This window comes from Trichoderma virens (genome assembly GCF_000170995.1).
Source record: "Trichoderma virens Gv29-8 chromosome Unknown TRIVIscaffold_89, whole genome shotgun sequence".
Lineage (NCBI taxonomy): Eukaryota > Fungi > Ascomycota > Sordariomycetes > Hypocreales > Hypocreaceae > Trichoderma > Trichoderma virens.
Genome location: NW_014013660.1, coordinates 1,413,752 through 1,439,841, shown reverse-complemented (window position 1 = coordinate 1,439,841; position 26,090 = coordinate 1,413,752). Strand labels below are relative to the sequence as shown.

The window sequence follows — 26,090 nt, the reverse complement described above, 5'->3', positions numbered from 1 at the left end:
CGTAGCGCCGACAGCGTTCTTGGATGAATATCCAAGTCCAGTTTTTGGAGATGACCTTGCCGTCGGGTACATGGAAACGAGACAAGGAGTGTGTCTGGAGACAAATCACTTATATAGTAGTAATCGACCCTCTGTTTCCCAGGGTCGTATTGCAGGATGTGACAGAGCTCGATTTAGACTCTGATTTTCTCCTTCTCCTCCATCTTCCTTCCTTCTTCTCATTGATCAGACCAGTGTCCCAGATCTTCTTCCACATTGTAAGAAAAGACAGGCAATCATCCTCAGCCCCTCGTCTTCACAATGGGCGCACACGCCGACTCCGGTGCCGCCATCTATGATGCGGCGCTGACTCGTCGCCAGGCCCTCATGGGCACAAGTGGAGCTCGCGCTCTTCTCAAAAACTTTCGCGTCTTCAGTCTAGCAGCCTTTGCTTGTATTGGTGGTGTTCTGTATGGTTACAACCAGGGCATGTTCTCTGGCGTTCTCGCTATGCCGTCATTCAAACAGCGTAAGTGAATAGCAGAAGACAGAATATCAGAACACGCAACTGACTTGTGGCATTAGACATGGGAGAATACGATCCTTTTGACCCCAATGCCAGCCAGACCAAGAAGGGTTGGCTAACGGCCATTCTCGAACTCGGTGCCTGGTTTGGAACCCTATTCTCTGGTTTTCTTGCTGAGACAATCTCCCGTAAATACGGAATTATCGTTGCCTGCTGCATTTTCATTATCGGTGTTGTTGTTCAGGCCTCTGCTATCGACGCTGGGCCTAGTGCAATTCTTGGCGGCCGATTCATTACGTACGTTTTCAAATGTTGAAAGAGTATGAGTGGCCTTCAATGCTAATATCGATAACAGCGGTATCGGAGTTGGCAGCTTGTCCATGATTGTGCCAATTTACAACTCTGAAGTGGCTCCTCCGTACGTCTCAAATCTTCCCCCCTCTCATGATCATATATGATTTGAAAATACATGAACGAAAGACGACTAACAATGCAACAAGTGAGGTTCGAGGTGCACTTGTCGCCCTCCAGCAGTTCGCCATTTGCTTTGGAATCATGGTTTCTTTCTGGATTGACTAGTATGTTGTCGACTACTGGATAATATCATTTGTTTATAGCGGTGCTAATATTATTTTTAGTGGCACCAACTACATTGGCGGCACTTCCCTTGGTCACCAGAGCGAAGCAGCATGGCTTGTACCTGTCTGCCTTCAGATTTTCCCTTGTCTCTGTCTTTTGGGAGGCATGATCTTCATGCCCTTCTCACCCCGTTGGCTTATTCACCACAACCGCGAAGAGGAAGCTAAGCAGATCTTGTCTACCCTCCGAGGCCTTCCCATCGACCACGAGCTCGTTGAGCTGGAGTTCTTGGAAATCAAGGCACAATCTTTGTTTGAAAAGCGAAGCATCGCTGAGCAGTTCCCCCACCTCCGAGATCAAACTGTCTGGAACAACTTCAAGCTTCAGTTCGTTGCCATCAAGTCTCTTTTTACCAAGAAGAGCATGTTTAAGCGCTGCATTGTCGCCGGTGTTACCATGTTCTTCCAACAAGTAAGCTGATACTATTTCCCTAGCCGCTCGTGTTGAAAATGAAATTCACTGGGTATGAACAAAACTAACACCATTGGTAGTGGACTGGAATCAACGCTGTGCTTTACTATGCTCCTACCATCTTCCAGCAGCTCGGCCAGACCGACAACACTGTTTCTCTGCTTGCAACCGGTGTGGTTGGCATTGTCATGTTTGTCGCTACCGCTCCCGCCGTGCTGTGGATTGACCGAATTGGACGCAAGCCGGTCCTCATTGTCGGCGCTATTGGTATGGCTACATGCCACATTATCATCGCTATCCTCTTCGCCAAGAACTCAGACAGCTGGCCCGAGCACAAGGCAGCCGGTTGGGCAGCCGTTGCCATGGTCTGGCTCTTTGTTGTTCACTTTGGTTACAGCTGGGGACCTTGTGCCTGGATCATCGTCGCTGAAATCTGGCCATTGAGTTCTCGACCTTATGGTGTTTCCCTGGGAGCATCCAGCAACTGGATGAACAACTTTATGTAAGTTGGCTACAAAACCCCATTCACAGCCTCAGTTTCTAACAATTTATTCTCTACAGTATTGGACAGGTGACTCCCGATATGTTGCAAGGTATCACCTACGGTACCTATATTCTATTCGGAATAATTACGTACCTCGGTGCCGCCTTTGTCTACTTCTTCGTCCCAGAGACCAAGCGTCTGACCCTGGAAGAAATGGTAAGGGCATATCCTAATCGAATCACGCATCTCATGATCGTTATTCTAACTTTCAATAGGACATCGTCTTTGGCAGCGAAGGTGCCGCTCGTGCCGACTTTGAGCGTATGGAGGAGATTAACAATGAGATCGGTCTTACCGCAATGGTTTACCGATCTAATCCTGATGAGGTTGTGACTGTCGAGGCTGAGAAGGCCTAGAGTGCGAGTCAAATTCTTAATGTCTTTGGAATGAAGGTTGATAGTTAATAACGCGGGGGGTGTATCAAATTGCAATGCATATTTGTATTAATGTGTCGGCTGTTTGGTGATGAGTTATATGTGTGCTTGGAAATACCTAACTAATGAGAATGGATTCATGACTTTTATATTGTTTCCTGGCTCGCATTTCATGCCCGCTGGCAAGCAGTACTATATTTTTCTCGAATCACAGCAATCACCGCTGTTAACGCTGTCAAGTGGGGTTGCTTCATATCCTATCGTAAAAACTGATGAAACCAGGACAAAGCGTGATTTATATAGGCTGGTCACATAGTCACGGCTATCTTTTTCTTGTAGAGGCTAAGCTTGGAACGGCTGCTAATGCTCATATGGGGCTCAAGCTCGATAAGGCCTTTACTGCCTTTGGTAAGCTGAGAGAAGAAGTCTTGATAGAATCGTCTTTGAACCCATCTTCCCCACCATGTTCGTCTTACCGTGAGGGGAAAACCCCACTCCACTCAAGGACAGCCTTCTTATCAGCGATCTGTAATTTGTGCTCCATAATTCTATTTGGCATCCCAGAGGCGAAAGATGCTGTATGTTGTATCTATGCGAGATGATACTTGTATCATTCCAGACATTTTGTTCCTCGCGATTTTGGATTATGTGGCCGATAAGTCTCTGTGAAATGTGAAGAATCCATGGTGTAAGGCTGAAGACGATCTTTAGATCGATACGGGATACACTGCCGAGAATAGCATGTAATCACTAGCAGGAAAGTTTTTAGTAGCCTTGGTTTGTCTGATGCAATGCGTGTAACGTCTGGGAATGACTACAATTAGTGTAGCTAATATTTGAACTGTGGGTGCGGCTCCCCGCGGGAGGCGACTGGACTGAGGGGCACATGTCTTAGAAATACGAATGTCAGATTACATCAATGTCTCGCAAGCCATGGAGGCGAATATATATATAAAGTGGCCTCTGCTTCATTGGCGCGGTTTGCGTTTCCTTCCCCTCAATAACACAGTGCCCTACACAAAATGACTGCTGCATTCAAGATTTCTTTGCCCAACGGGCTTAACTATGACCAGCCTACAGGGCTGTTCATTGACAACGAATACGTCCCCGCCAATGGCGAGAAGTTTACCGTCTATAATCCTACGTAAGGCTCTCCGGCCGCATTCTTACGCCATAAACGATTATGTGAACAGCTCGGGTTTGCTTACTAGATTAATAGCACTGATGAAGAGATCATAACTTTGCAAGGCGCATCAGAAGAAGATGTAGACAAAGCCGTTGCCGCTGCCCGTCGCGCTTTTGATGGGGAGTGGTCTGAGCTCGAGGCCGTTGAGCGAGGCGCACTGCTGTATAAGCTTGCCGAATTAATTGACAGAGACAGGAAGCTCCTAGCAAGTATCGATTCGTTCGATAATGGCAAGTCCTTCTCCGACGCATATGGCGGAGATCTGCTTGAGAGCTACAACGTCTTTCGATACTACGCTGGTGCCGCGGACAAGATTACTGGCAAAACTATTGAGACTTCACACAAAAAGCTGGCCTATGTCCTGCAGGAGCCTCTTGGTGTCTGTGGTCAGATTATTCCCTGGTAAGATTTTTCTTAAAACTTTCCCCTGGAGATCCCATAAGCTGGGTAGATCTATTGAAGCGACTAACATGAGCGCCAGGAACTATCCGTTTATGATGCTTGCGTGGAAGGTCGCGCCAGCTCTAGCATGTGGAAACACAATTGTTCTGAAGCCTGCCGAACAAACACCTCTCTCGGCTCTATACTTTGGCAAGCTTATTGTAGAGGCTGGCTTCCCACCTGGTGTAGTCAATATTATTCCTGGTCTCGGGTACATCTCCGGTAAGGCTCTTGCAGGCCATATGGACGTTGATAAGATTGCCTTCACTGGTAGCACAGCCACTGGAAGATCAATTATGAAGTCTGCTGCCAGCAATCTGAAGAACATTACTCTGGAATGTGGTGGCAAGAGCCCTAGCATTGTTTTTGAGGATGCGGATCTTGATCAGGCTGTGAAGTGGTGTCACAGTGGTATCATGGACAATATGGGTCAGGTAGGTCTGCCAACGAGCCCAGCTCACATCTGCCAGCTTTTCCACTCTCTTCCTATGTCTAACAGCTGTATTTAGGTGTGCACATCGACATCCCGAATCTATGTTCAAGACACAATTTACGATGAGTTCCTCGCCAAATTTACCGAGAAGACCAAGGAGGCCGCAACAAAGATTGGTGATCCTTTCCACGAGGATACTTACCAAGGACCTCAAGTTTCCAAAGCTCAATTTGACAAGGTCTTGAGCTATATTGATGAGGGCAAGAAGTCTGGCGCCCGCGTCCTCCACGGCGGTGCCAAGCATGGCGATAAAGGATACTTTATTCAGCCCACAGTTTTTGCTGACGTATGAACTCTCCCTACTCCCCTTTTTTCTTTATCATAAACTTTTCCATGGATCGCGCTAAAAAAAAGCTTCAAACTGTAGACCACTGAAGATATGAAAATTGTCAAGGAGGAAATTTTCGGCCCTGTCGTTGCAATTTCCAAGTTCAGCACCGAGGCAGAGGTTATTGCCAAGGCGAACGACACATCATACGGCTTAGCCGCTGCCGTGTTCACCCAAAAGGTGACAAAGGCGCACAAAGTTGCTCGTAAGATTCAAGCCGGCATGGTGTTTATCAACTCATCGGGCGACTCGCATTTCGGCATTCCCTTTGGAGGGTACAAGTCGTCGGGCATTGGGAGAGAGCTGGGTCAGTATGCATTGGACGCATATACACAGTCCAAGGCGGTGCATGTAAATCTAGGAACAGAGTTGTAATAAAATAGGCCACGATGTGAGTTGTAAAAGAAAAGAAAAGTAACGAATTAATAAAATTAAAACGAAATATTAAAGCAATAAAATTAAAATGAAAAATTAAAGCAATTAAATAACAACAATTGTAATGGATATCTCGAGTAAATGAATTCCCTTTGGAGGTGACTACCTAATTCATTGTCAAATAAGGTAGCTACCTATGGCATAGAAGGATCCCGTGTCATGTTACTGCGTAGCCAGTGCTGCTTACATGTACGATATCGGAGTAATACGTTAATATCTCTCCATTTGCCCGCATCTACCCGTATGTAAAATAATAACTAGATCCAGGCAATAACTTGCAACGCAGCACGTGATGGTCTCTCTCTAGCTCGGCCCATGCCTCCGATAGCAGCTCTAGCTTATCAACTTTGACCCAGACGTTATCCATAAACCCCATCACGACCCCTCATTTTCCGCGACGCTGAGGGGTAGCCATGAGATATGGTAATAGCGCGCCTCTGGTTTCCATTTGTGGCAAGACGTTCCCCGGACTCGAGAGGCGCCGGTATCTCCCATTCCTAGTTCCGAGGCCGTTATAAGCCGGCCTCGCTCCTCATTGCCACAACTCATCACCATCTCTCCTCTACATTAACAATATCACTAATACACAACGTATTTACAAAAACATATTCACACGGTTCAATAAAGAGAGAACAACTTAATAAGCCATGGGTGACGCTCAGCAACTCAAGTCTTGGGAAGATAGAGCTTCTGTGGCCAGAGCCAAGCGCGATGCCGGACTGGCCAAGGTTGAGCCCAAGCTGGAGGGCATCCCCGATGTCCTGCCCCTTAGTTCACAGGATCTTCCAAAGTCCGTGCTGACGCCGCGGGAAATCGATATCACGGAGAAATATTCCGTTACAGAGCTGCTCAAGATCCTCAGGGAAAGGAAGATCTCCGTTGAAGAGGTGACGCGAGCTTTCCTACGCCGAGCAGCGCTAGCCCAAGTTGCCGTATGTCTCATACAAAACCATGCATTTCTTTCATGATCACTACAGAATAAGTATAGATACTAACAAATTTAGGTCAACTGCCTTACTGATCTATTATGGGATGAGGCCATTGCTCGTGCAAAGCATCTTGATTCCTTGCCGGAGCCCAAGGGCGCCTTCTTTGGCCTGCCCATCTCAACCAAGGAGCATCATGGCATGGTTGGCAAAAACATTACCAGTTGTGCTTCATATGTTGGTTGGGTTGGTAAGGAACATACCTCAAATTTGCTCTACGACATTCTCTACAGCGAAGGGTGTGTCTTCTACGCCAGAACAACTCAGCCACAGACGATTATGCACTTGGAGACCGAGAGCAATGTGTACGGCCGCACTGTTAACCCATACAACCGTGATTTGACACCAGGAGGAAGCTCTGGTGGCGAATCTGCGCTGGTTGGTATGCGTGGCAGTATTTTGGTAAGTGATACGAGTGACGATGTTTGTGATCATGAGCACCAGGCTAAGTCGTACAGGGCATTGGTGGCGATATCGGAGGCAGTGTTCGGTGTCCATCAGCTCATGTTGGCATCTATGGTTTCAAGTAAGTGAAGCTAGCCTGGCATTCGACTGGCTTGGTGTGATTAACAAGCTTCGCAGGCCAACCGCCAAGCGCATTTCTGTCTTTGGACAGATGGCCAATATGGCGGGCAAAGAGACAATCCTTTCCACTCCGGGGCCGATGACAGTAGATCGTGATGCAATGGAGCTGCTCATGAAAGTCGCAATTGCTGCTGAGCCGTGGCGCATTGACCCGTCACTTACAGCCAAACCATGGACGCCGTATCACTTCACGAAGCCACTCAAGATTGCTGTTCAATGGTGGGATGGTATTGTCCAGCTACACCCTCCCATGAGGCGCGCGTTAGAAGAGGTTGTCGCCGCCTGTCGAAAGGCTGGCTTCGAGGTGGTTGACTGGAATTGCGAGTCACTTGGCCATGATGAGGCCTGGGATATCATCTCAGGGCTCTATTGGCCTGATGGCGGCGAAGAAGTCATGACTCTGATGAACGGAGCCGGGGAGCCTATCTTGCCACTGACGAAATTTATTATTGAAGAGCAGCCAAGCGTCAAGAAGATGTCCGTGCAGGAACTTTGGGATGTAAGTGTTTACCCTTCCTCTCTGTTAAATCGCAGTAGTTAACATTATGGCAAGATTTGCGCTCGGCGAGATGCGTACCGCGCAAGATATGCCAAGGCATGGACAGAGACCGCAGCCAACGGCGAAAGAGAAGTAGATGTCATCCTGTGTCCTCCATCCTTTGGCGCTGCTGCTCCTCACGAGCAGTCTCGATACTGGGGCTACACTTCTCAGTGGAACCTCCTGGATTATCCGGCTGTTGTCTTCCCCGTTACCACTGTCGATCAAGTTAAAGACGTCAAAGATCCCAACTACGTACCGAAAAACGACAAGGACCGATTCGTGTATGAGATGTACAGCCCAGAGAAGTATGTCAATGCACCCGTCAGTTTGCAGATTGTTGGAAGACGGCAATATGATGAAAAGGTCCTTGCTGCATTGGTGGAAATTGAGCGTGCTATGGGAAGGCCATGATTTGATATCGCATGGAATGCAAAAGCTTGGTTGATAGACTACGGGACCTGTAAATAGAAAAGACCAATGTGTAGTGTAACCTTAATTATGCCTAGTATTGTCTACCTGCCTCACAAACGCCATCTAATTATATAACTCGGCTTGTCTCTCAAGCACAATCGGATACCTCACAGATCCCGGTTTAAGCTGGGCAAAGTTCAAGTCAATGCCATCCTCCACATCAGGAAACGGCCCCATGGGAGTAATCGCTAGCGGGTTGATCTTTGCCTGACTCTTTGAATACTGCTTGAAGATTAGATTCGGGAATTCTTTGCTCGTTGTATTTTTGGCTCACATTTTCTTTTATATGTTTAAAATCCGTTGTCTCTTTGAATCCCTTCACATTCCAGTATAAATTCTTCAGCCATTCGTGGATAACCGGGTAATTTGCGCGAATCGTTCCAAGGTTGCACTTGAAATGCTGAACATAGATTGCGTCGAATCTTATAATCGTCGCGTACGCTCGGATATCGAGTTCGGTGAGATATTTTCCTAGGATGTATGGTCCACCGTTGCGATGTATGAGGCTCTCCAGGTGGTTCAAGGCAGCAAAAACAGTGACCACGCCCCGATTGTAGGCTTCCTGGGTCTCTGCTAATCCGGCCTTGTACACGCCCGAGTTTAGGTCCCTCTGCATCCACTCAGTAATTGCGTCGATTTCGCTTCTCAGATGCGTTGGGTAGAGATCAAGCTGAGACTCTCGTCCATCTTGTCGCAATACATCATCAAAAGCAGTTGGGAGCCAGCGAAGCAACTCTGCGCTCTCATTGTTGACAATTCTTCCCTCTTTTCTATCCCACAGGACAGGGACGCTATATTTTCCTTTGTACTCAGAGTCGTCTTTAAAATAGATATCATGCATATAATCGGAGGCAAAGAGTTTATCCACGGTTGCTCCGGCGTAGTCGTCGTCGGAGGCAGGGAATCGCCAGCCAGGCCATCCACGGTCATCGCCCTTTGGATACGGCATCACGACCGATACATCAATGAGAGACTCCAGTCCCATGAGATGCCGCACTAAGAGGGCACGGTGCGCAAATGGACAGAAGAGACCAACATAAAGATGATAGCGGCCAGCTTCCGGGGGGAACTGGCTCCCAGACTTGATAACCCCATGCCAGGAGTCATTTGGACCCGCGTGTACGACAGCCATGTCGGGCTAAGGAGGCTCAAACTGCAAATGTTGTATTGGCTTTTCAAAGTCTTCTATTTTCCATAAACGAGGAAGGTATTTATTAATATCCAAAGAGTGTATTAATAATCTTGCGGCAAAGGGCCCCGCATCCGATGTCGGATTCGTGGGGCTACTTGACGCTACTCCGTCAAGCTTGCTGACAGTTGCTGAGACATGATTTCGTTGCTGATTCATTAACAAATGACTTCATGAGTGCTACACATACACAAACATCCATGGCATCGGAGAATCATGGCGGTGCATAATCTAGCATCATCAACGATCTCAATTCTTTAGAATTTCCGAAGCATCTCGTCAATGGCATCTCGAGACAATGAATGCAATGCATGTAACGACAGGATTTTCTGTCAAAGGAAATCCGTACATGTTAAACAAAAGTATTCCAATTGACATTTGAAACTATGCAAAGTCCCATTTAATAACATCAAACTCCATTTTGCAATTCCCTCCCATCACCATTACACGGGGTATTTTACCTAACCTTGAACCATCGCATGCAGTCATCAAATTCATGTCCTCTTCCTCAAGACTTGGTCGGATTATTCACAGTCTCTTCCACTGCAACTTCGCTCTGCTCTGACTCTGGCGCAATCTCATCCACCTGCTTGTTCTTCACATCCGCCAGGCCGTATATAACAATGCTTATAATACCGATGATGGCAGACAGAATAGAAAATACAAGCGCAACGATTCCTCTTGCCGTGAATCCTTGGGGAATCCAGCCCGGCTGCGCAGCTTGGTCTTGGAGATCAAGGAAATTTGTTGTGTCAGCTGCGGCGTTTCCTTTGGAGGAAATTCCGGCGGCCTGACAAACATCGAGGTGGTCTTGAGGAATCTTCATGCGCTCCTGCATCTGCTGTGGAGCTTCGATCAAGATCATGGCTAGACCAGAAGCAAGATGCCAATCAATGTGGCAGTGGAAGATCCAAACGCCGGGGTTGTCGGCAACGAACCGCATGACGACGTAGCCTTGAGGCGGTAGCACAAACGTGTCTCTGCGAGCCGGGATCTTGGGGAACGCGGTATGGTTGCTTGGGTCATAGGGTACAGGGTCTCCGTTAAGGTAGTCATAAAAGGTAGGGCCATATGACGGTGCACGATCGATGACCTGGAAGTTGTGGCCATGAAGATGGAAGGGGTGCGAGCCACCATCAGCGTTGTTGACCACGATTTGCACGACATCGTTGTGGTTGAGAACCATTGGGTGCGTGAACTCGCCGTAGATCTCATTGTTGGTCACCAAATCCCCAGATGACATTGCTGTGTATAGAGAGGGCACCTTGGGCTTTGTGAAGGAGATGTTGTTCAGGAAGGCATAGCTAAATCCGGTGTTCAGGTTATCCATGATAACTGTCACATTGATCTCCATATCCGGCTCAGGAAGCAACTCCATCCTGTCAGAGGGCACCAGCGTTATATCGTCAAATGGAACAAGCTCCGTGCTGTCTGTTACGTTTATGGTTGCTTGTGGGTGGTCGGCATCCTTATTGTACTCTAGCCAGTTGGTGTTGTTCAGTCGAAGGTCATCGGGGATACCATCAAGCAGGGATGAGTCCGCAACGGTGACAATGGCATAGTTCTTGTCCGTCTCGTTCTTGGTCGTCAGGAGGATCGCATATCTCTGAGCCACAGCGATGTAGAGAGTGTCAGCCTCAGTAGGTTCTGTGTATACACCGTCGATTTCCACAATTTGGAAATTGTGATCTTCGATGTAAAAGTACTGCCCAACGAAGGCGCCAATGTTGACCAGTCGGATTAGATATGTCTTATTCGGCTCCACAGGAAGACTGGAGTTCATTGTATCGTTGAAGAGGAAAGAAGATGGTATAGGCTCAGCGCCAGTGGGGTTGTATACAGACATGAACTCAGCCGACAGAATCCCATCAACCATCTCGTGATACCAGTCAGACATGGTGATTGTGAACTCCTCGTCAAACTTGAATGGCGCATGCTCGTCCTACACACAGACGGTTAGTCAAGGTCAAATCAAATCTGTTGAACAATACAAAAGGAAGAAAAACATTCAACGCACATGTACAATCAGTGCCTGGCGGTAGCCATCAGGGTAGCAGTAGTCCGTGTGGCAGTGATACCAGTAGGTGCCGTTCTGGTTGACGGTGAAGTTGTAAGTCATGCTTTGTCCAGGAGGTACGGGGCACTGCGTGATCATGGAAGCGCCGTCCATGTAGTTTGTGTTGTTCTGGAACATGCCGTGCCAGTGAATTGAGCACGGCCTGTCTCCGAGGCCATTGAACATGTTGACGACGAGCTGATCGCCTTTGTCGACCTCAATCAGAGGTAGGGGCCATTGTCCGTTGATACCAACAACTTTGCGTTCCGCCAGTCCATCGGGGTTTGCCGTGACCCAGGTGACGTTGAAGTCGTATGTAACGGTCTTGGCCTGGCAGCCAAGTGCCGCGAGAGCCAGAACCAAAAAGCGCTTCATCTTGACACAGCTGACTTGGCTCCTTCTCTGCCACCTTCGGGCGAGTGTGGGTGGTCAAGGTTGATATCTGTTTTGGCACCGGCGCAAGGGTGGTAATGGACTAGCAAGTTTCCTCTCTTGTCCCCAACACATTCCGAGGTCAATTGCCATCAATCAGATAATCAGTCCATACACAGGCCCCATGACAAACGAAACGAAACGAAACAAAGAAAAAAAGAAACTAAATAATCCCCGCAGGCTAGATGAAAATTTCTACAGCATTTGTGCCGACCGTCGCTGCACCAGATCCTTGTTGTCACGACCCGAAAAAGAATTAAGCCCCGTTTAGACTCCTGGCGAACCAGTCGAGGCGTTCAATAGCTCTGCCGAGTTGCCGTTTGGCGTGATCAGATAACTATGTTTCGGCCCTGTAGTTGAGCCATTTTCCCTGATCAGATTGATTTTGTCTCGATCAGATAACCCAAACCTCCCAAAAGGGCGGTTCGTGATGGTGGGCCGCGGTGCCGTCTTAGCCGAAGCGCCGGAGCTGGAGATGCATCAACCACTTCTGACTGGACGATGCCGTTATCTGATCATCTGATTTGGCTTGAGCCATGTCAAGCCCCGTTTCATTGGGGTGCTTTCGATCGGTGTCGAAATGATCCGTCGGCGAGCCAATTCAAGTTTCTATTACAAGTGCCTTGCGGTTCCGGCCCTGTTCGGTTGGGGTTGAGATGGGATAATTTTTTTTTTTTTTCACTTTGGGCTTCTGATTCATATTACATACCCATACGACCATGCACGGCTAAATATACTTAGATTGCTCATCACCGCACCAATTGAACACTCTCGCCTCTTCTCCCTCCATCTTTCAGCCTACCCAAATTCCTGCTTGACTTTGGTAGACACAATGGCGAAGAACGTCTTTGCCGTTCAAGTTTTCTTTATCGTCTTTCGCGAGTGTTTGGAAGCTGTTATTATCATCTCGGTTCTTTTGTCCTTCCTCAAACAATGTCTCGGTAGACCAGACCAGGATCAGGCCATCTATAAACGCCTGGTCAGGCAAGTATGGCTAGGCTCTATCGCAGGCATCATCATCTGTCTCATCATTGGTGGTGCCTTCATTGGAGCATTTTATGGCCTCGGCAAAGATATCTGGTCAAAGTCTGAGGATCTCTGGGAAGGCATTTTTTATCTGATTGCCACCATCATCATCTCATTCATGGGACTTGCACTCCTGAGAATTAACAAAATGAAAGACAAGTGGCGTGTCAAGATCGCACAAGCCTTGGCCGAGAAGTCAACCCAATCGACTAAGTCAACTACGTGGCTCGGCGACTGGTCCAGAAGGCACGTCATGTTCATCCTGCCGTTCATCACCACCCTGCGAGAAGGTGTTGAGGCCGTGGTTTTCGTGGGAGGCGTGTCTCTCAGCTTGCCTGCGACGGCCTTCCCTCTCCCAGTTATTTGCGGCATCATTGCTGGTCTCGCCGTCGGCTTCTTCATTTACCGCGGTGGCAACCTCATGTCCATTCAAATCTTCCTCATTGCCTCTACCAGCGTTTTGTATCTGATTGCCGCTGGCATGTTCTCCAAGTCCGTATGGAGTCTACAATATCATACCTTCGCCCAGCGTGTAGGAAGCGATGTGGCTGAACTTGGAGACGGAAATGGCTCATACGACATCACCGAGACCGTCTGGCACGTCAACTGCTGCAATCCCGAGACAGACAACGGTTGGGATGTCTTCAACTCCATCCTTGGCTGGCAAAACACTGCCACTTATGGCTCCGTCATCGCTTACAATGTGTATTGGGCATTTTTGGTCTTGACGGTCTCTTTCCTCTTGTATGAGGAGAAGACTGGATCGCTGCCTTTGAAGAACCAATTTTTGAGTGTCATGTCCAAGGTTCCGGGACTCAGTGGATGGGTCGCAAAGAAACGTGCAAAGGATCAGACCGTCAATGAGCATGAGGTCTTCCGACAGGTCCAAGCCGCAGGACTTCTCAGAGAGTAGAGCCGTCTAGATAGTAAAAGACTCTACAGAAGGAAAAATTCCTTGAGGGGGCACGAAAATGGGTGATGGGAAAACAGACTATCGTATGACGGAGATGGGAGTTTTGTATTGACGACGAATATATCCAAACGGCTGGGAGGGTTCGGTTAGGTTAGTGCTTACGAAGACTAAAGGATGATTAACGAAAATTTAATACTTTGTTTTATTTGAAGATCGAATGACAATCAACATGCCGGAATCGTTATTCACTGCGCTCACGTAGCTCAGAGCAGTCATACGATGTATCGAATAGAACTTTTGGTATCACTTACAGTAGCAAGTTATAGAAGCCCCATACTTCCTTCTGTATTTTGGGAGTGGCTATTCAACACCCCACGTCTGCTATTCAGCATCCCATTCTTAAATTTAAAGCGGCCTGGGTAGTAATGATAGCAGATATTAGAGGAATATATAGATAGTAGCAGACTGTAGCGATAGTAGCAGATACTCCAGGAACCGTGTAATATATATTCAAGTAATAGCGATAAAAGATCTTCATTATACGTTGTTACGCCATTTGGAACTCCTCTTAGTCGCTGGGGTGCTGGATAGCCATTCCCATTATTTTTTCCCATCCAACATCCCCCAGATACTCCAACCTTGTTGTCCAGCGACCATGGCAGCAAGTCTCCATCTACATAAGTGAGTCTAACTGTAGGTATACCTAATTAAGCAACTACCTAATGTCAATCAACCCACTCACAGAGATATGGAACAGAGGGAGAGAACAAGACGACCCAGTGGCAGTTAGAATCGTACACACAATGAGCGATACCAGATCGGCTGTCATACGCATACTCGTATTCGAAATATGCCATTTCATCATACCAAACCTCGGCCCACCGTATGTTCCCACTCTTCCCCGATCAAGCTACGGCGAGCTGGCACGTATTGAAACCTCAACTAACAGCATTCTCAACCAACTCCAGTACATCAATACGTCAATCAACCACCTCCAATGTATCAATCAATTGCTTCAAATATGTATTTCACTCGCGCCCGAGTGAATTTTGTACCGGAATTTGGAAAAACCCCAACCGATCGCGCCAACGTTCTTCCTTTCCGTGTACTATAAAAGAACTTTTCTTACCCAATTCAATCTCCTTCCTTTTCATCTCTTCATTCCTCGCCTCTCTACCCGTCGTCCTTGGTCTAAATAACTCGCCAATTCTCACCTGAACCCGGGAAGAATGCCAGTCTCGTGGACATGGATTTTACACCCATTCTCCGATGCGATGACCTCGACACGTGGCGTACGGCCGACGATGCAACCGACTTTGAGGTTGCCAACACGGCTGTTCACACGCCTGACGATGACATGACCAAAATCCAGCGAAATGCAAAGATTTGGCGCACAGCCGGACACGAAATCGGAGTCCAAGTGCTTCAAAAGTGGAGTACGGAGCCGAAAAACATCACTTCCTTGGCTGGCTATCATGGGTTCAATGAGAAATGCGTCGCCAATTTTGTTGATACAGTCGGTGAGTTTAGCCCCAGTCCGAGTGGAATACACTTTCTTCCTCGATATCTCACCCGAAGGGCACTACCTAGCCTTTGAGGGATTCACTGACGTTGACGTTTGGTTTAGTTCCCGACATCATTCCTGCAGGCCTCAAACTCCTCCATTCCAAGTTCCGTGTCGAAGTTGCCAAGGCCTTATTCCAAGAATACTCAGTAGAGTCTGGATCTCTTCCCGATTCCATGGATGCTCTCTATATCAACAGTCGCACCAGGGTCGACGCGTTGCCTGAGGGATCCAGCCTACAGCTCCTCATTGGACCTATCGAACTCATGAACATGTACACGCATAAAAGCGCCCTCAAAAGGTTCGTTGACCAAACTATCCAATCAATCAAAGTGCCAATCTTTCTACCAATCACACGCGGTGTGATTTCATCATCGGATGCAGAGGATAACATAATAGATCCTGCGGCTACGATTCTTATTCAAGCTGCACAAATCCTCTTGTTCGCTCCCACCAAGTGGCACAAGGATATCAAATACACTCGACTCACAGATGAGTACAAACGACGCTATCCAACTCCTCCAGGTCACGGGGGAGATTGTCGAACAGTCGCAGGAATGTTCAGCCTGGAAGACCTCCATCGCGCCGTTATCTTGGTGTATCTCGCCATCTATCGAAGGGTACAAAATGGAACTGCCGGCCTCAAAACTCAACGTGCGCCTCAGCCTCGCGGCACGTTTTCGGGTTACTACGATGTTGAGCGGCAAATCCCCGACGACACCGCTGGCAAGGAGGGTGCCTCTCAGCTAGCTGTGGCGCGATTCATCAGACATCCTTTGCCTGTCCTGCAAACCGGTTTGATTCAACCGTCGCCAACAACCGCTTCCTCAGAGTCACGCTCCACGCGAGCTGCCGCCCCAGATATTCCTTTCACGCCTTGCGAGAAGATTGATTACCCCCCGAATCTCGATAAGTGGCTTGAGGTTCAGAATCTCTTTGTCGAGTGTGCCGGTACTCGCCAGGAGACATTGGCTGCTGACGGCTCTGACCTCACTGACAACCAGCCGCTCTATAAGTCGTTGGAACCAATCTCGCAGGAGACCTAGAAGGCTTTGCTTGGCAAGATTCGTGAACGATTTGACTGGGACGACCCGGATCAGGTTTTTGCTCGTGTTTCCGAACATATCACATCTTTCAATGCGCTGGTCGGAGACCAACATCTCATCGAGTTTGTCGAGCGAGGCAGCGCTTCTACCGTGATACAAGAATTTCTTGCATTGCACCCAGAGGATGAGAAAGGATTGAATGACGCACTCTTGCGCTCATACGCCTTGGAGACTGTCTTCAATGGCCATCCCCCTCCCGAGGATACAGACATCAACGCAGTTTGCTCTCGCTTCGGAATCAAGCCATACCCATCTCTCGAGCTTTATCCTGATCAAGGGTTTCAACCACTCAAGCCACATCAAGTAGCAGGTATGTGCTTTCCGCAATTCGAGTGGTCATTTCTCACCTGGGCCCGAGTACACTCCCCTTCGCACATCACCCGCTGACTATTGAGCCCAGATCTAGGTGTCATTTTCCAGAAGCTAGATACGATCGGTCACATTCTTCTCAGCAACGAGATGGGCTTGGGCAAGACTAAAGTCTTCATCTCCATGATCGAATGCCGAGCTCGTGAACTAGAGGCCAAATTCAAAATCTTGCATGACGACAACAACCGCGACATTTTTTTCCCGACATTGGTGGTGAACCCCCCCAGCATTATTCATCAAACACATGCAGAGATGAAAGCCAACTTTCCTGGCCTGAAGGTTTTGATGTATTATGCCTCCAAGAGTCAATCGCGCAAATTCGACTCTGCCACAATTCTCGAGAAGAATGAATTCCTACAAGTTCTCCGCAAATTGTCGAATAGTGACCCCCAGGTAGCTACCCATCTGATCGCTTTCTTGTGCTATCATATGCTGACTATTCCATAGACCGCTCGAATAGTCATCATGACAACTTACAACACTCTCCATTGCCGTGAGGTTTCACGTACCGAACGCCGTTTCATTTTCCTTGAACGAAAGGAGAAGGGACCTACCGCCAAACGTCCCAAAACCATGACCCCTCCACCCATTGATTCTACCGAGGTAGATGACGCTCTTAGGGCAGATTGCAACGGCGACAGTTCGGACTCTGATTCAGACTACTATACTCCTGCTGAGATGCTCGCCTTTCAGGCCAGACGTCCTGAAACCACTCCCAAACTTCGGAAGTATCATAAAGGTGACTTGGAACTCAAGAACAAAAGGTTGCATTTCTTGAAGGGCCACGAACGCGCACTTCCCGATGGGTATTTGGTTGAATACAACCTCGTACGCCCAGCCCTTGGGGATGTTAAATGGGGGTTCCTCATCGTGGATGAGGCACATACCGCACGACGCGTCGATGGCGTATTTAACAATTGTTTTCGTCTTATCAACTGGAGTCACCTCGTTTAGGTCACGGGAACTCCCTTAATGGGATCTCTACACGATATTATCTCCCCACTGTCACTTATCTGGTCCAAATTGGATATCGAGACCCCCCCAAACGGCGATATCGGCATAGGCTACACTCAGGGTTTATGGGAAGAAAACTATGATCCGAACATCAACAACACTTGGCCCAACGGCAAGGAGACCAAGGGTATCTTCACCGAGAAGTTTTTGAAATCCTGCCCATCCGAGGGATGGACACAAATGCAAGAGTTTTACAAGCGCACGGGAGTGAAAATATGGCAAATAAACCCAACTCTGGTCGAGAGAGCTGGTCGCCAAGCTGAGTGGTCCAGTGCATTCGGACAAAAGGTAATGTCAGTGGTCCTGGGAATGGTGTCACTCCACCGCACCCAACGATCACGCCTCATTCTGCCAGATGGACAAGTTTGCTTCCCAGCAGCAGATCTTATGCCCATGACAATAATAACTGAGGAGCTCAGTTATGACCCCGCGCGTCGGCCACTTGTTCAAGAACACGGTCGTAACATAGCAGCCAGAATCTTTGTGGCCGGCCCATCGAACACAACTCAGAACTTCACTCCAAGCCAGAATGTGCCGCCAAGCGGTGCACAAGAAGGCTCACTGAACTTTGGTGCATACAGGCAAGGTGTTCTAGTGGCATATGATTGGCGCAATTCGCACATCTTGTATTCGAACGTTGAGGAGATTTTCGGCGGGGAACCTGATGCAATCGCCAATACCCTCCGCTTGTTGCGCGACTCCGGGGGTCTGACAGATACGCAAGCAAAACGCCTGCAGCAACGCACGGCCAAGCATTCAATGCCCACAGTTGGCGTGAATCATGTTCAGAAATTGCTCTCATTCGACAATAACCAAGGATTGGACTACTTCTTCACTAGGACTTGTCTTGATCCAGATGTCCTCCCATTGACAGATCGCGCCGCTTGGATTTACTGGCTTACTGCCACAAGCCCTGTGCTGGCACGAACGATTGAGTTATGCCACCGCTACGTTCACGAGAGGAAAGAGCGCGTTCTCATCTATGTAGACACGCCGTGGATTCAACAGTAAGTGACATGAAAGATCAGTTCCACTATGCCTTTTACACTCAATCCTTCACCTCATTCCAGACTTCCGCATGCTGACTTTTCTCTCCTCTCTAGGATGATGTACAGCGCGCTTTTAATGGCCGGTTTCAAATCGCTGACGGTTCGTTCTTCGGACAAACCGAGTGCGAAAATCGAGGCTGTCCAAAAATTCTCAGATCCTCGCTCGGACGCTCAAGTCTTTATCGCCAACATCAATATCATGTCTACCGGACTCAACCTCCATCACGCCTGTTGCTTTGGCATCCTGGCGACTTTCCATTTCAACGCCAAAACCATCCAGCAAGTGCACGGGCGACTCCATCGCTTAGGTCAAAAGAAGGTTGTCGTTTGGCATAACCTCAAGGTGAAAGATTCTTTTCATGACTACCAGGAGAGGATGCTGTTGACAAAATGGTCTCGTCAATTGTCCGCGGAATCCAACCTTCCACGATGGATGACAGGGACCCTCCGAGAAATCGTGCTATTCGAGCTTATACGCTCCTACTTCCACCAACCTTTCAACCGCTACTCCTGGGTTATCCTCGCCGATCGAGATGGAAAGGCTATGGCCTATTACTCTGAGGAGGCTATCAAGCTTGGATATGCTTGCTCGGCATTGGCCAAACTCAGCTTAAACACAGAAAAGGGGGCTTACTGGATCGAGAACGACGATTACATAGCCACCGCGCTTCTGGAACTCGTGGCAAGCGTAGAATTGAAGCAGACAGAGCCATGGCTGACAATGGATGAGAGCCAACTCCGAGTCGCTATGGAACTTGAGAAATTCATTCACGGGGTCAAAAACGGAGAGTCTTTGCGCGAGAAGGCCAAATTTTTTAGCCAAAGGGTCAAAGAGCGCCAGCAGACCACGAATGCCGATTTTACCCTCGAGGAAAGCTCAGATAATACGGAGGAGGTTGTTGAAGATGAAGACGCCACTGCTGATGCGCCCCTAAGCAACCAGGGAGATGGAGAGTAGGAACTTGGCTATTGGGAGGGATATATTTCATTTTTCGATGCCTCTCAGAGGCGCTCATTTGGGACTGGAAATTCGGGGCAGGACTTCTATAACTTGTTTCTACTGTAGGTAATACCAAAAGTTCTATTCACTTCCTGGAGTATCTGCTACTATTGCTACCATCTGCTACTATCGCTACCATCTGCTACTATCGCTACCATCTGCTACTGTCCATATATCCCTCTAATATATGCTATTATTACTACCCAGGTCGATTTAAATTTAAGAATGGTATACTGAGTAGCAGACGTAGCGTGCTGAATAGTCACTCTTAAAATAAAGAAGAATATATAGAAAGGGAGAGCTATTAGTAATGAATTGATAAAGATGGGCTTGCATGCGGGACATTCACCCGACATCACGAGGTGAAGCAGTGAATCACGCTTGAACGGGCATTCACCTTGAGATCACGAAGTAGGACAGTGCCTTGATTGCTTTTCGGGACAAAAAGCACCAAGGATTTCTTTTGCAGTGTTCTATTCCTTCGGAATGGCAGCAAAAATGCAATAGCCTTCAATAGTATTAGTGACCATGTGAAGGAGGATTATCCGAGAATGCTTGGAGGGAGTCATCCTCTCACTTTAACCTCGAGATCACGAGATGGAATAGTACGCTATATTAATATCAAAGGCTTTTAATGAGAATCACTACATCCATCCAATCCTTCGAAACATATAGCTGCCGCCTCCAACAACAGCCGTTGCTCCAGTAAACGCTATCAGTGTTCCATACCCACTGCCGTAGCCAGCGGCAGCTTGTCCTTGCCACGGCATTCCCTTTAATAACGCACCACTTAACGGCCCCGAGATAACATTGCCAATACCACGCCCAGCGGATAGCAAACCGACTACCATGAGAGGATCGTAAGAGCTCCCGCCGCTCTCTTCTCTTGATCCGGCGCCTATAGAGGAAATATGCTTCATAACGCCGGGCCATGATGAGGTATAACATCCAGCAAACATACCATAGACGAAACAGAATACGTAGAGCGAAGCCAAGTTGCTGCCTAGTCCCCAAAGGAAAAATGTACCAATGGCAGTGCCGAGGGTCGCTATTCCGAGACACGTCGTTACATGCAGACGATCAGTCAAGGTACCCATAGCAACACAACCTATAACAGAACCGACATTCAAGACCAAAAGTGTCAAAGCCGATGGAAAGTCGCCAGCACCGAGATATACCCGTGCGTATGTTGGCAGATAAATACCCGGAAGAAAGTACCCAACCCCTTGCACAATGTTAGTGAGCTGATACAGGCCAAATACCCGATTTACCAGAAACTTAAGGTTAAAAGGTCTGTAGTGGGCGGTGGCAGAAAAAGGTAGTCGCGGCTTAATGAACCACACCAATGGTGCAGACAAGATGAACACGGCGAGAGCCCATATCCGTAATGTGGTTCTGAACCCGTACTTGTTGAGAAACAATTCAAGAAGGAGAGGAATAGTAAAGCCACCTAACCCAGTTCCGGCCCACATTAGGCCAAAAGCGAAGCCCTTACGCTTAACGAACCATTCGTCCATGTATAGCATGCAAGGACAGTAACAGATGGAGCCACCGATGGCGTAGAGGACCCCCTGGGTCAAGATGAGATGGGTGACATTTTGGGAAAACGAAGAGATGGCGAGGGCAAGGCATAAGAATAGAAGACCGGCAACGGGCGCGTAACGAGTCGGTTTTGGATATATACGCTGGACAGCCATGATGATTGGAATATCGAGATACATGATACCCTATTTGATACCAACGGTTGTTAGTCTATTTACCTTGCGATCAGTTCGCTGGTATAAGTAAAGAATTACCATTGCGGTAGTGCCAATTACGGCAGTCTTCGATGACCCAGCAAACGGTTCGTGCGTTCGATAGTAGTCCTGAAACACACCGAACGAGAAGGGAAATCCTATTAGTTTATTTAGACACAACTGTCCCAGCATGGTGAGGGACGATTCCTCACTCACCCCATACCAACGCTTCCAAGACGAAGCAAGCTGCTAAGAAAAGCCAGGCATCCTTTCCCCTATCAACAGGCGGCAGTGAGAATTCTGCCGTGCCACTGGGAGGGCTTTCATCATCTCCAGAAACGATTGCCTGGTCTGAGTTGTAGTTGCTTTCAGCGGATTCTTGTCTCGGAGCATTAGCTGATATCTCTGTGATTCTCTTTGGCGGGGCTTCTTTTAGTTCGATGGATGGCGATTCCGCTGCCATGGCTCTGGCTAGACACGCTCAATTCCTTGCAAAACGCGGCAGTTTACGGGTGTTTCTGGGAGTCAATAAGACAGAAGGATGCTATGAGATTGATATCAGAAAAGAGAATCTCGAAATTCAGGAACATTGGGCATTATAGCCGCTTCCAATGGCTCGGTGGCGTTGACAGCGATTCGCTGCATCAATTGACATCTCGGCTCTGCGCCCTGCGTGTCAAAACCCACAGCTTACACGGTGGGTCTGTCGATTGTCCACGAATGAAGACGTCGTTTAGAGGACGCAGACTCCACTGTGCCAGCCAAGCGCAGAACTCAATCCATTTCTCCAGATATTTCCAGCGGTTGTCCGGGGATCTTTACCTTGCCATTACCGTGATTGAGCGTACATAGAACCCACTCGGCGCCAAGATTAACATCCAAATACGGTAGAATTGAAGTGCTAATGCGTCGAGAGGTACCTTCGCAATTTCTACACAGAGTGCCCAATTGAGTTCAGATCTCGATTTCACCAAGTCAGGATATTGTCAATAACCATCCTAAAGACCCCAAAGCGCTTTGCCGGCAATAGATAGGTGATCAGAGAGAAGACTGCTAGGAAATCCAAATAAGGTTACATCATCTCATTGAAAGCGGCTATGTCAGCAATTATATCATGGTGTCATCGACAATGTATTGAGGTAAAGAAACGTAGAGCGAACTCGATATAAGCTCTGCATTACCAGCTGCCGGGTAATAGCTACACAAGAATATCGAGGGACTTGAGAGTTGAAACATGAAAAGATTGAAGACAGGAAGATGTGGGAAGAAACAGCTATAAATACCTGTAGATTGATACAATCACGTGTGAGTGGCGAGTCCCCTGGAGATCTGAATGGGGATGTAGGAATATGGACCTATATACAATTTATCTTGGTCTTTGAACATATACATTTGAATTCGCCTTATATTCCCCCAAGTACAGCAAAAATTTACGGCTTAAAGTTAACGGAAAGGAACTGGATAACCTGGGGCGAGATGTCAATCTTTGAACCCTTGCCTGGCCAGGCGTGGCCCGTTCCGTCAATCTTGACATGTCGTAGCAAACTGTCAATGCCCGCACACTTCCACCTAGTATCGTGGACACCAGAGGCGATGTCAGTAGTTGCAGAAGTGGTGCACTGGTTGCGGCCAGCCCATCGTGAAAGCCAGTCGGGAATAGACGGGAGAGGTCCGCCACGTCCAGGACCCGTTGGGTTGTATGGAATGGTTGTATCAGCAGTTCCATGAGTCTCAAACATGGGCAAGGGGGATCGAGCTGGGTGGCAGTTGTCGTTTCCGGTGACATCGGTGTAAAAGGCGCCTGAGACCGGAGCAAAGGCAGCAAACTGGCCACCGTGGTCGGGGCTGCAGGCAAGAGTATTAACAAAGCCACCGCCGTTGGAGTGTCCGGTAGCGTACACGCGGGCCTCGTCAACGCAGTAGTTGTCCTTGATTCGGTTGACAAGATCGGTGGTGAAAATCTTGTCACTAACGCCAGGGGTCGCATAGGTTGGCCCTTGCCAGTTTCCCTGTAATTTTATTAGTACGATCTAAGCATCACTATCGGATACAAGATGTGATAGATTAACATTGATGCCAGCTGGGTAAACAACAATCATGTTAGGGTTGACAGATGGATCAGAGAATCGGGTTGTAGTCTCAAAATTTGCCATATTGTCACCAGAGCCGTGATAGGCGATAATTAAAGGCTTAGGGGAGCCTGGTTTGTAGCTGGCAGGAAGATGGATCAAGTAGCTTCGAGTCCCACCGCTGCTTTCAAAACTAAACTCCCGAGTTGTGCCAGCCCAGTCGTGGGTCCTCGAGCAGCCTGCTGAAGCACGCTTCTCAACACCGATGGCAGCACCATTGGCGGATCCAATGAGGCCAGCAACAGCCGCGATAGCTTGGATGTAAGAAGAAAACAACATGGTGAAGAATGAAAGCTAATCAATGTGTTCCTTTAGCACACTCCTTGAGAAACTCAGTCTAAAACGAGACGCAATGACTAGATACTTATACATTTAATCAGTGGGGATTGCCATGATTACTACCTGTATACTTGGAGCGGTTCCATATCCTTTCCACTCAAAAAACAAAGAGCTTCTTGTTAATCACATTATCAGATCCTTGAAACTATAGCGCGGTATACAAGTGGCACGAGGAACGCCTCCGAGATCAGCGGGCTTTTGCCGACGTTATGTGCGCTCTTGGATGCTTGGCATCGCCGACGTAGTTCCGCACTTACCATAAATGAACATAGGTAGATTCGTATACAGGTATAATGCCCGGTTCAAGTTCAAGACTAAAGGGGCCTCCCAGAGTTCAACAACTGCACTAGGCTACTGTCTATTCACCATCCCTGGTTAGCGACGGATATTCTTTCAAATCTCTCAATCTCAGTTTGAATAATGCTGCCTACATGCTCCATTTTGAATATATTACTCAATAAGTGTTCTATTTTTATTGTAGACACTGGACATCATCAGATTGCCCATACATAAACGAGCACCGTCAGCAACAGGGCCAGTATCCAATGTGCTACTAGTCCAGCTACAACACGAGGCTCAACCCACACTCGGAGTAGGAATTAACCCAACGAGTTTATGCCGAAAATATTGTAACTGCCACTTGAGTGATTTTAGCGCGCCTTTAAATGTACATAATATGCTTATATCAAGCTCGTTCTGTGTCCGACCCATCATGCCATGAAGGTGCCGTGCAACAGTAGATCAACATTGATAATATTTTCTGGAGAGCGTTCCAACTCCTAATATCATCCTTGCCTGCATCTAATCAAAGCCTTCTTTCGGCCGCTGTGGAGGAATATTCTGCTAAAGTAAATTCATGCGAAGCAGAGCAATCATAACAGGGCTCCCCCGCCTGTCCTTTGATCCATACTGCAACCGATCACTGCATGGCATCAAACCAACCGTTGGGGAGAGGTGTATGTCTAGGGAACAGCAAATCAAAGCTTTCTGGAAGCCTAATCGCCCCTGCCGTTGCGTGCCAAGCCGGCTATTTCGACTCGCGTGAGTTACCAGGGCCGGACTTTAAATCCTCATGGTGCTCTCCACTTCGGGCTGATCTGTTGCTACCTCCATCCAGCAGGTAACTTTAACCTAGGCACCGAACAACCTAAAATGTCCGTAAGGGGTGGTTCTGGAGAACAGCAGAGCAATATGCCTATAGGTACGAATTACAAGTACTGATAAGAAGAGGAGGAGGAGCGGTGACACCCTGTATCTCAAAGACATGGTATATGGGAAATTTTAGCGAATCATAGGCGTCCCCGTACATGTAAGTTGCAAAGCACATCCTTCCCAAGTCAATTCTTCTGCCAGCTGTTGCCCGCAAGTTTTAGTCTGTCTTTCTATACTTAGTCAAGCCAATGCCTGAGAACAACAGTCGGCCAGACATGGCGGTTTGGCTAGTTTCACAACAATTGGGGAATACGTATTGATCATGGGGCTCAAGACAAATTATTTCTATCGAGCTACCTATTCGGCCATAGTATTATGAAGAGTTTACCTGAAATATTCTCGCAAACCCTCGAAATCCCCACCTCCTGCCCTGCCCCCAACAGTTAATAACGCGAATTCCGCAACTGCTCATCATGCTTTTGAGCAAGGCTATATATATTCATAGCATCAGGCTCTGTGCCCATCTCAGAGCGCCCAACAGGCAGTCACTAGACATAGCTATTGCACCTCTCTCCATATGATGGCACCGAAATTGCCTGGTTGAGAGGAGTCGACACGAGAAATCCCGAAACCGTAAACTGTTAGCGGACTTGAGTATCCACTTGCATTCTCGTCACATTTCTCGAGGCCAGAGAAATGTGTATGACGACATATCCCATAGTATGCTCCACGACGGGGAAGCATTCATCCGACGGACTGTTTGAGAAGACTCCTGTACTGTAATCTGTAGCGACAATTGTAAGACCAGCTGATGAATGAACTTGATAATAATGCCTAAAGTCTTCATGAACAGGAAATCTGATCGCGGAGTAAACCGCGTCGTGATCAGCTACCGGTTAGCTCGTACCGGTTTAGATTGATCGTGGCATCTCTACATGCATTCAATTCCATACCTCTCTCTACTTCATAAAACGTTGCCTCTTGCACCTGCTTCGTACTAGTCTATTAACTGAGACAAAGCGCTAGAGCAGAACATACTCGACTACCTGAAGTACCAACTTCATGTGTTGATACAAG

At 47.9% G+C, this 26,090-nt stretch overlaps 9 protein-coding genes across 9 annotated transcripts; 5 read left to right on the top strand and 4 right to left on the bottom strand.

Annotated features, from left to right (window-relative positions):
• Nucleotides 1–300: 300 nt before the first annotated feature.
• On the top strand, nucleotides 301–2,455 carry TRIVIDRAFT_57275 (uncharacterized protein; the record flags this gene model as incomplete). Its single annotated transcript, XM_014096074.1, has 8 exons — nucleotides 301–508; nucleotides 565–802; nucleotides 861–923; nucleotides 1,006–1,083; nucleotides 1,144–1,555; nucleotides 1,636–2,057; nucleotides 2,117–2,255; nucleotides 2,315–2,455. 8 exons carry the CDS (start codon nucleotides 301–303, stop codon nucleotides 2,453–2,455), a joined length of 1,701 nt encoding a protein of 566 aa, XP_013951549.1.
• Nucleotides 2,456–3,495: 1,040 nt separating this feature from the next.
• On the top strand, nucleotides 3,496–5,375 carry TRIVIDRAFT_75875 (uncharacterized protein; the record flags this gene model as incomplete). Its single annotated transcript, XM_014096073.1, has 5 exons — nucleotides 3,496–3,617; nucleotides 3,693–4,061; nucleotides 4,141–4,534; nucleotides 4,610–4,879; nucleotides 4,961–5,375. 5 exons carry the CDS (start codon nucleotides 3,496–3,498, stop codon nucleotides 5,294–5,296), a joined length of 1,491 nt encoding a protein of 496 aa, XP_013951548.1.
• A 558-nt stretch (nucleotides 5,376–5,933) lies between these two features.
• Nucleotides 5,934–7,956, top strand: TRIVIDRAFT_88532 (uncharacterized protein; the record flags this gene model as incomplete). The annotated part of the gene is made up of 5 exons (XM_014096072.1): nucleotides 5,934–6,288; nucleotides 6,361–6,744; nucleotides 6,801–6,868; nucleotides 6,925–7,426; nucleotides 7,481–7,956. The coding sequence occupies 5 exons, from the start codon at nucleotides 6,004–6,006 to the stop codon at nucleotides 7,877–7,879; spliced, it is 1,638 nt and encodes a 545-aa protein (XP_013951547.1).
• Nucleotides 7,957–8,002: 46 nt separating this feature from the next.
• TRIVIDRAFT_41842 (uncharacterized protein) lies at nucleotides 8,003–9,071 on the bottom strand (the record flags this gene model as incomplete). Its single annotated transcript, XM_014096071.1, has 2 exons — nucleotides 8,003–8,161; nucleotides 8,214–9,071. The coding sequence occupies 2 exons, from the start codon at nucleotides 9,069–9,071 to the stop codon at nucleotides 8,003–8,005; spliced, it is 1,017 nt and encodes a 338-aa protein (XP_013951546.1).
• Nucleotides 9,072–9,636: 565 nt separating this feature from the next.
• TRIVIDRAFT_66287 (uncharacterized protein) lies at nucleotides 9,637–11,559 on the bottom strand (the record flags this gene model as incomplete). The annotated part of the gene is made up of 2 exons (XM_014096070.1): nucleotides 9,637–11,070; nucleotides 11,146–11,559. 2 exons carry the CDS (start codon nucleotides 11,557–11,559, stop codon nucleotides 9,637–9,639), a joined length of 1,848 nt encoding a protein of 615 aa, XP_013951545.1.
• An 889-nt stretch (nucleotides 11,560–12,448) lies between these two features.
• TRIVIDRAFT_195287 (uncharacterized protein) lies at nucleotides 12,449–13,555 on the top strand (the record flags this gene model as incomplete). The annotated part of the gene is made up of 1 exon (XM_014096069.1): nucleotides 12,449–13,555. The coding sequence occupies one exon, from the start codon at nucleotides 12,449–12,451 to the stop codon at nucleotides 13,553–13,555; it is 1,107 nt and encodes a 368-aa protein (XP_013951544.1).
• A 1,246-nt stretch (nucleotides 13,556–14,801) lies between these two features.
• TRIVIDRAFT_205942 (uncharacterized protein) lies at nucleotides 14,802–19,615 on the top strand (the record flags this gene model as incomplete). Its single annotated transcript, XM_014096068.1, has 7 exons — nucleotides 14,802–15,075; nucleotides 15,183–16,042; nucleotides 16,184–16,535; nucleotides 16,632–16,987; nucleotides 17,042–17,500; nucleotides 17,549–18,615; nucleotides 18,712–19,615. 7 exons carry the CDS (start codon nucleotides 14,802–14,804, stop codon nucleotides 19,613–19,615), a joined length of 4,272 nt encoding a protein of 1,423 aa, XP_013951543.1.
• Nucleotides 19,616–20,301: 686 nt separating this feature from the next.
• Nucleotides 20,302–22,048, bottom strand: TRIVIDRAFT_195286 (uncharacterized protein; the record flags this gene model as incomplete). Its single annotated transcript, XM_014096067.1, has 4 exons — nucleotides 20,302–21,384; nucleotides 21,454–21,551; nucleotides 21,610–21,723; nucleotides 21,982–22,048. The coding sequence occupies 4 exons, from the start codon at nucleotides 22,046–22,048 to the stop codon at nucleotides 20,302–20,304; spliced, it is 1,362 nt and encodes a 453-aa protein (XP_013951542.1).
• Nucleotides 22,049–22,823: 775 nt separating this feature from the next.
• Nucleotides 22,824–23,801, bottom strand: TRIVIDRAFT_41882 (carbohydrate esterase family 1 protein; the record flags this gene model as incomplete). The annotated part of the gene is made up of 2 exons (XM_014096066.1): nucleotides 22,824–23,402; nucleotides 23,463–23,801. 2 exons carry the CDS (start codon nucleotides 23,799–23,801, stop codon nucleotides 22,824–22,826), a joined length of 918 nt encoding a protein of 305 aa, XP_013951541.1.
• Between the last annotated feature and the right edge of the window lie 2,289 nt (nucleotides 23,802–26,090).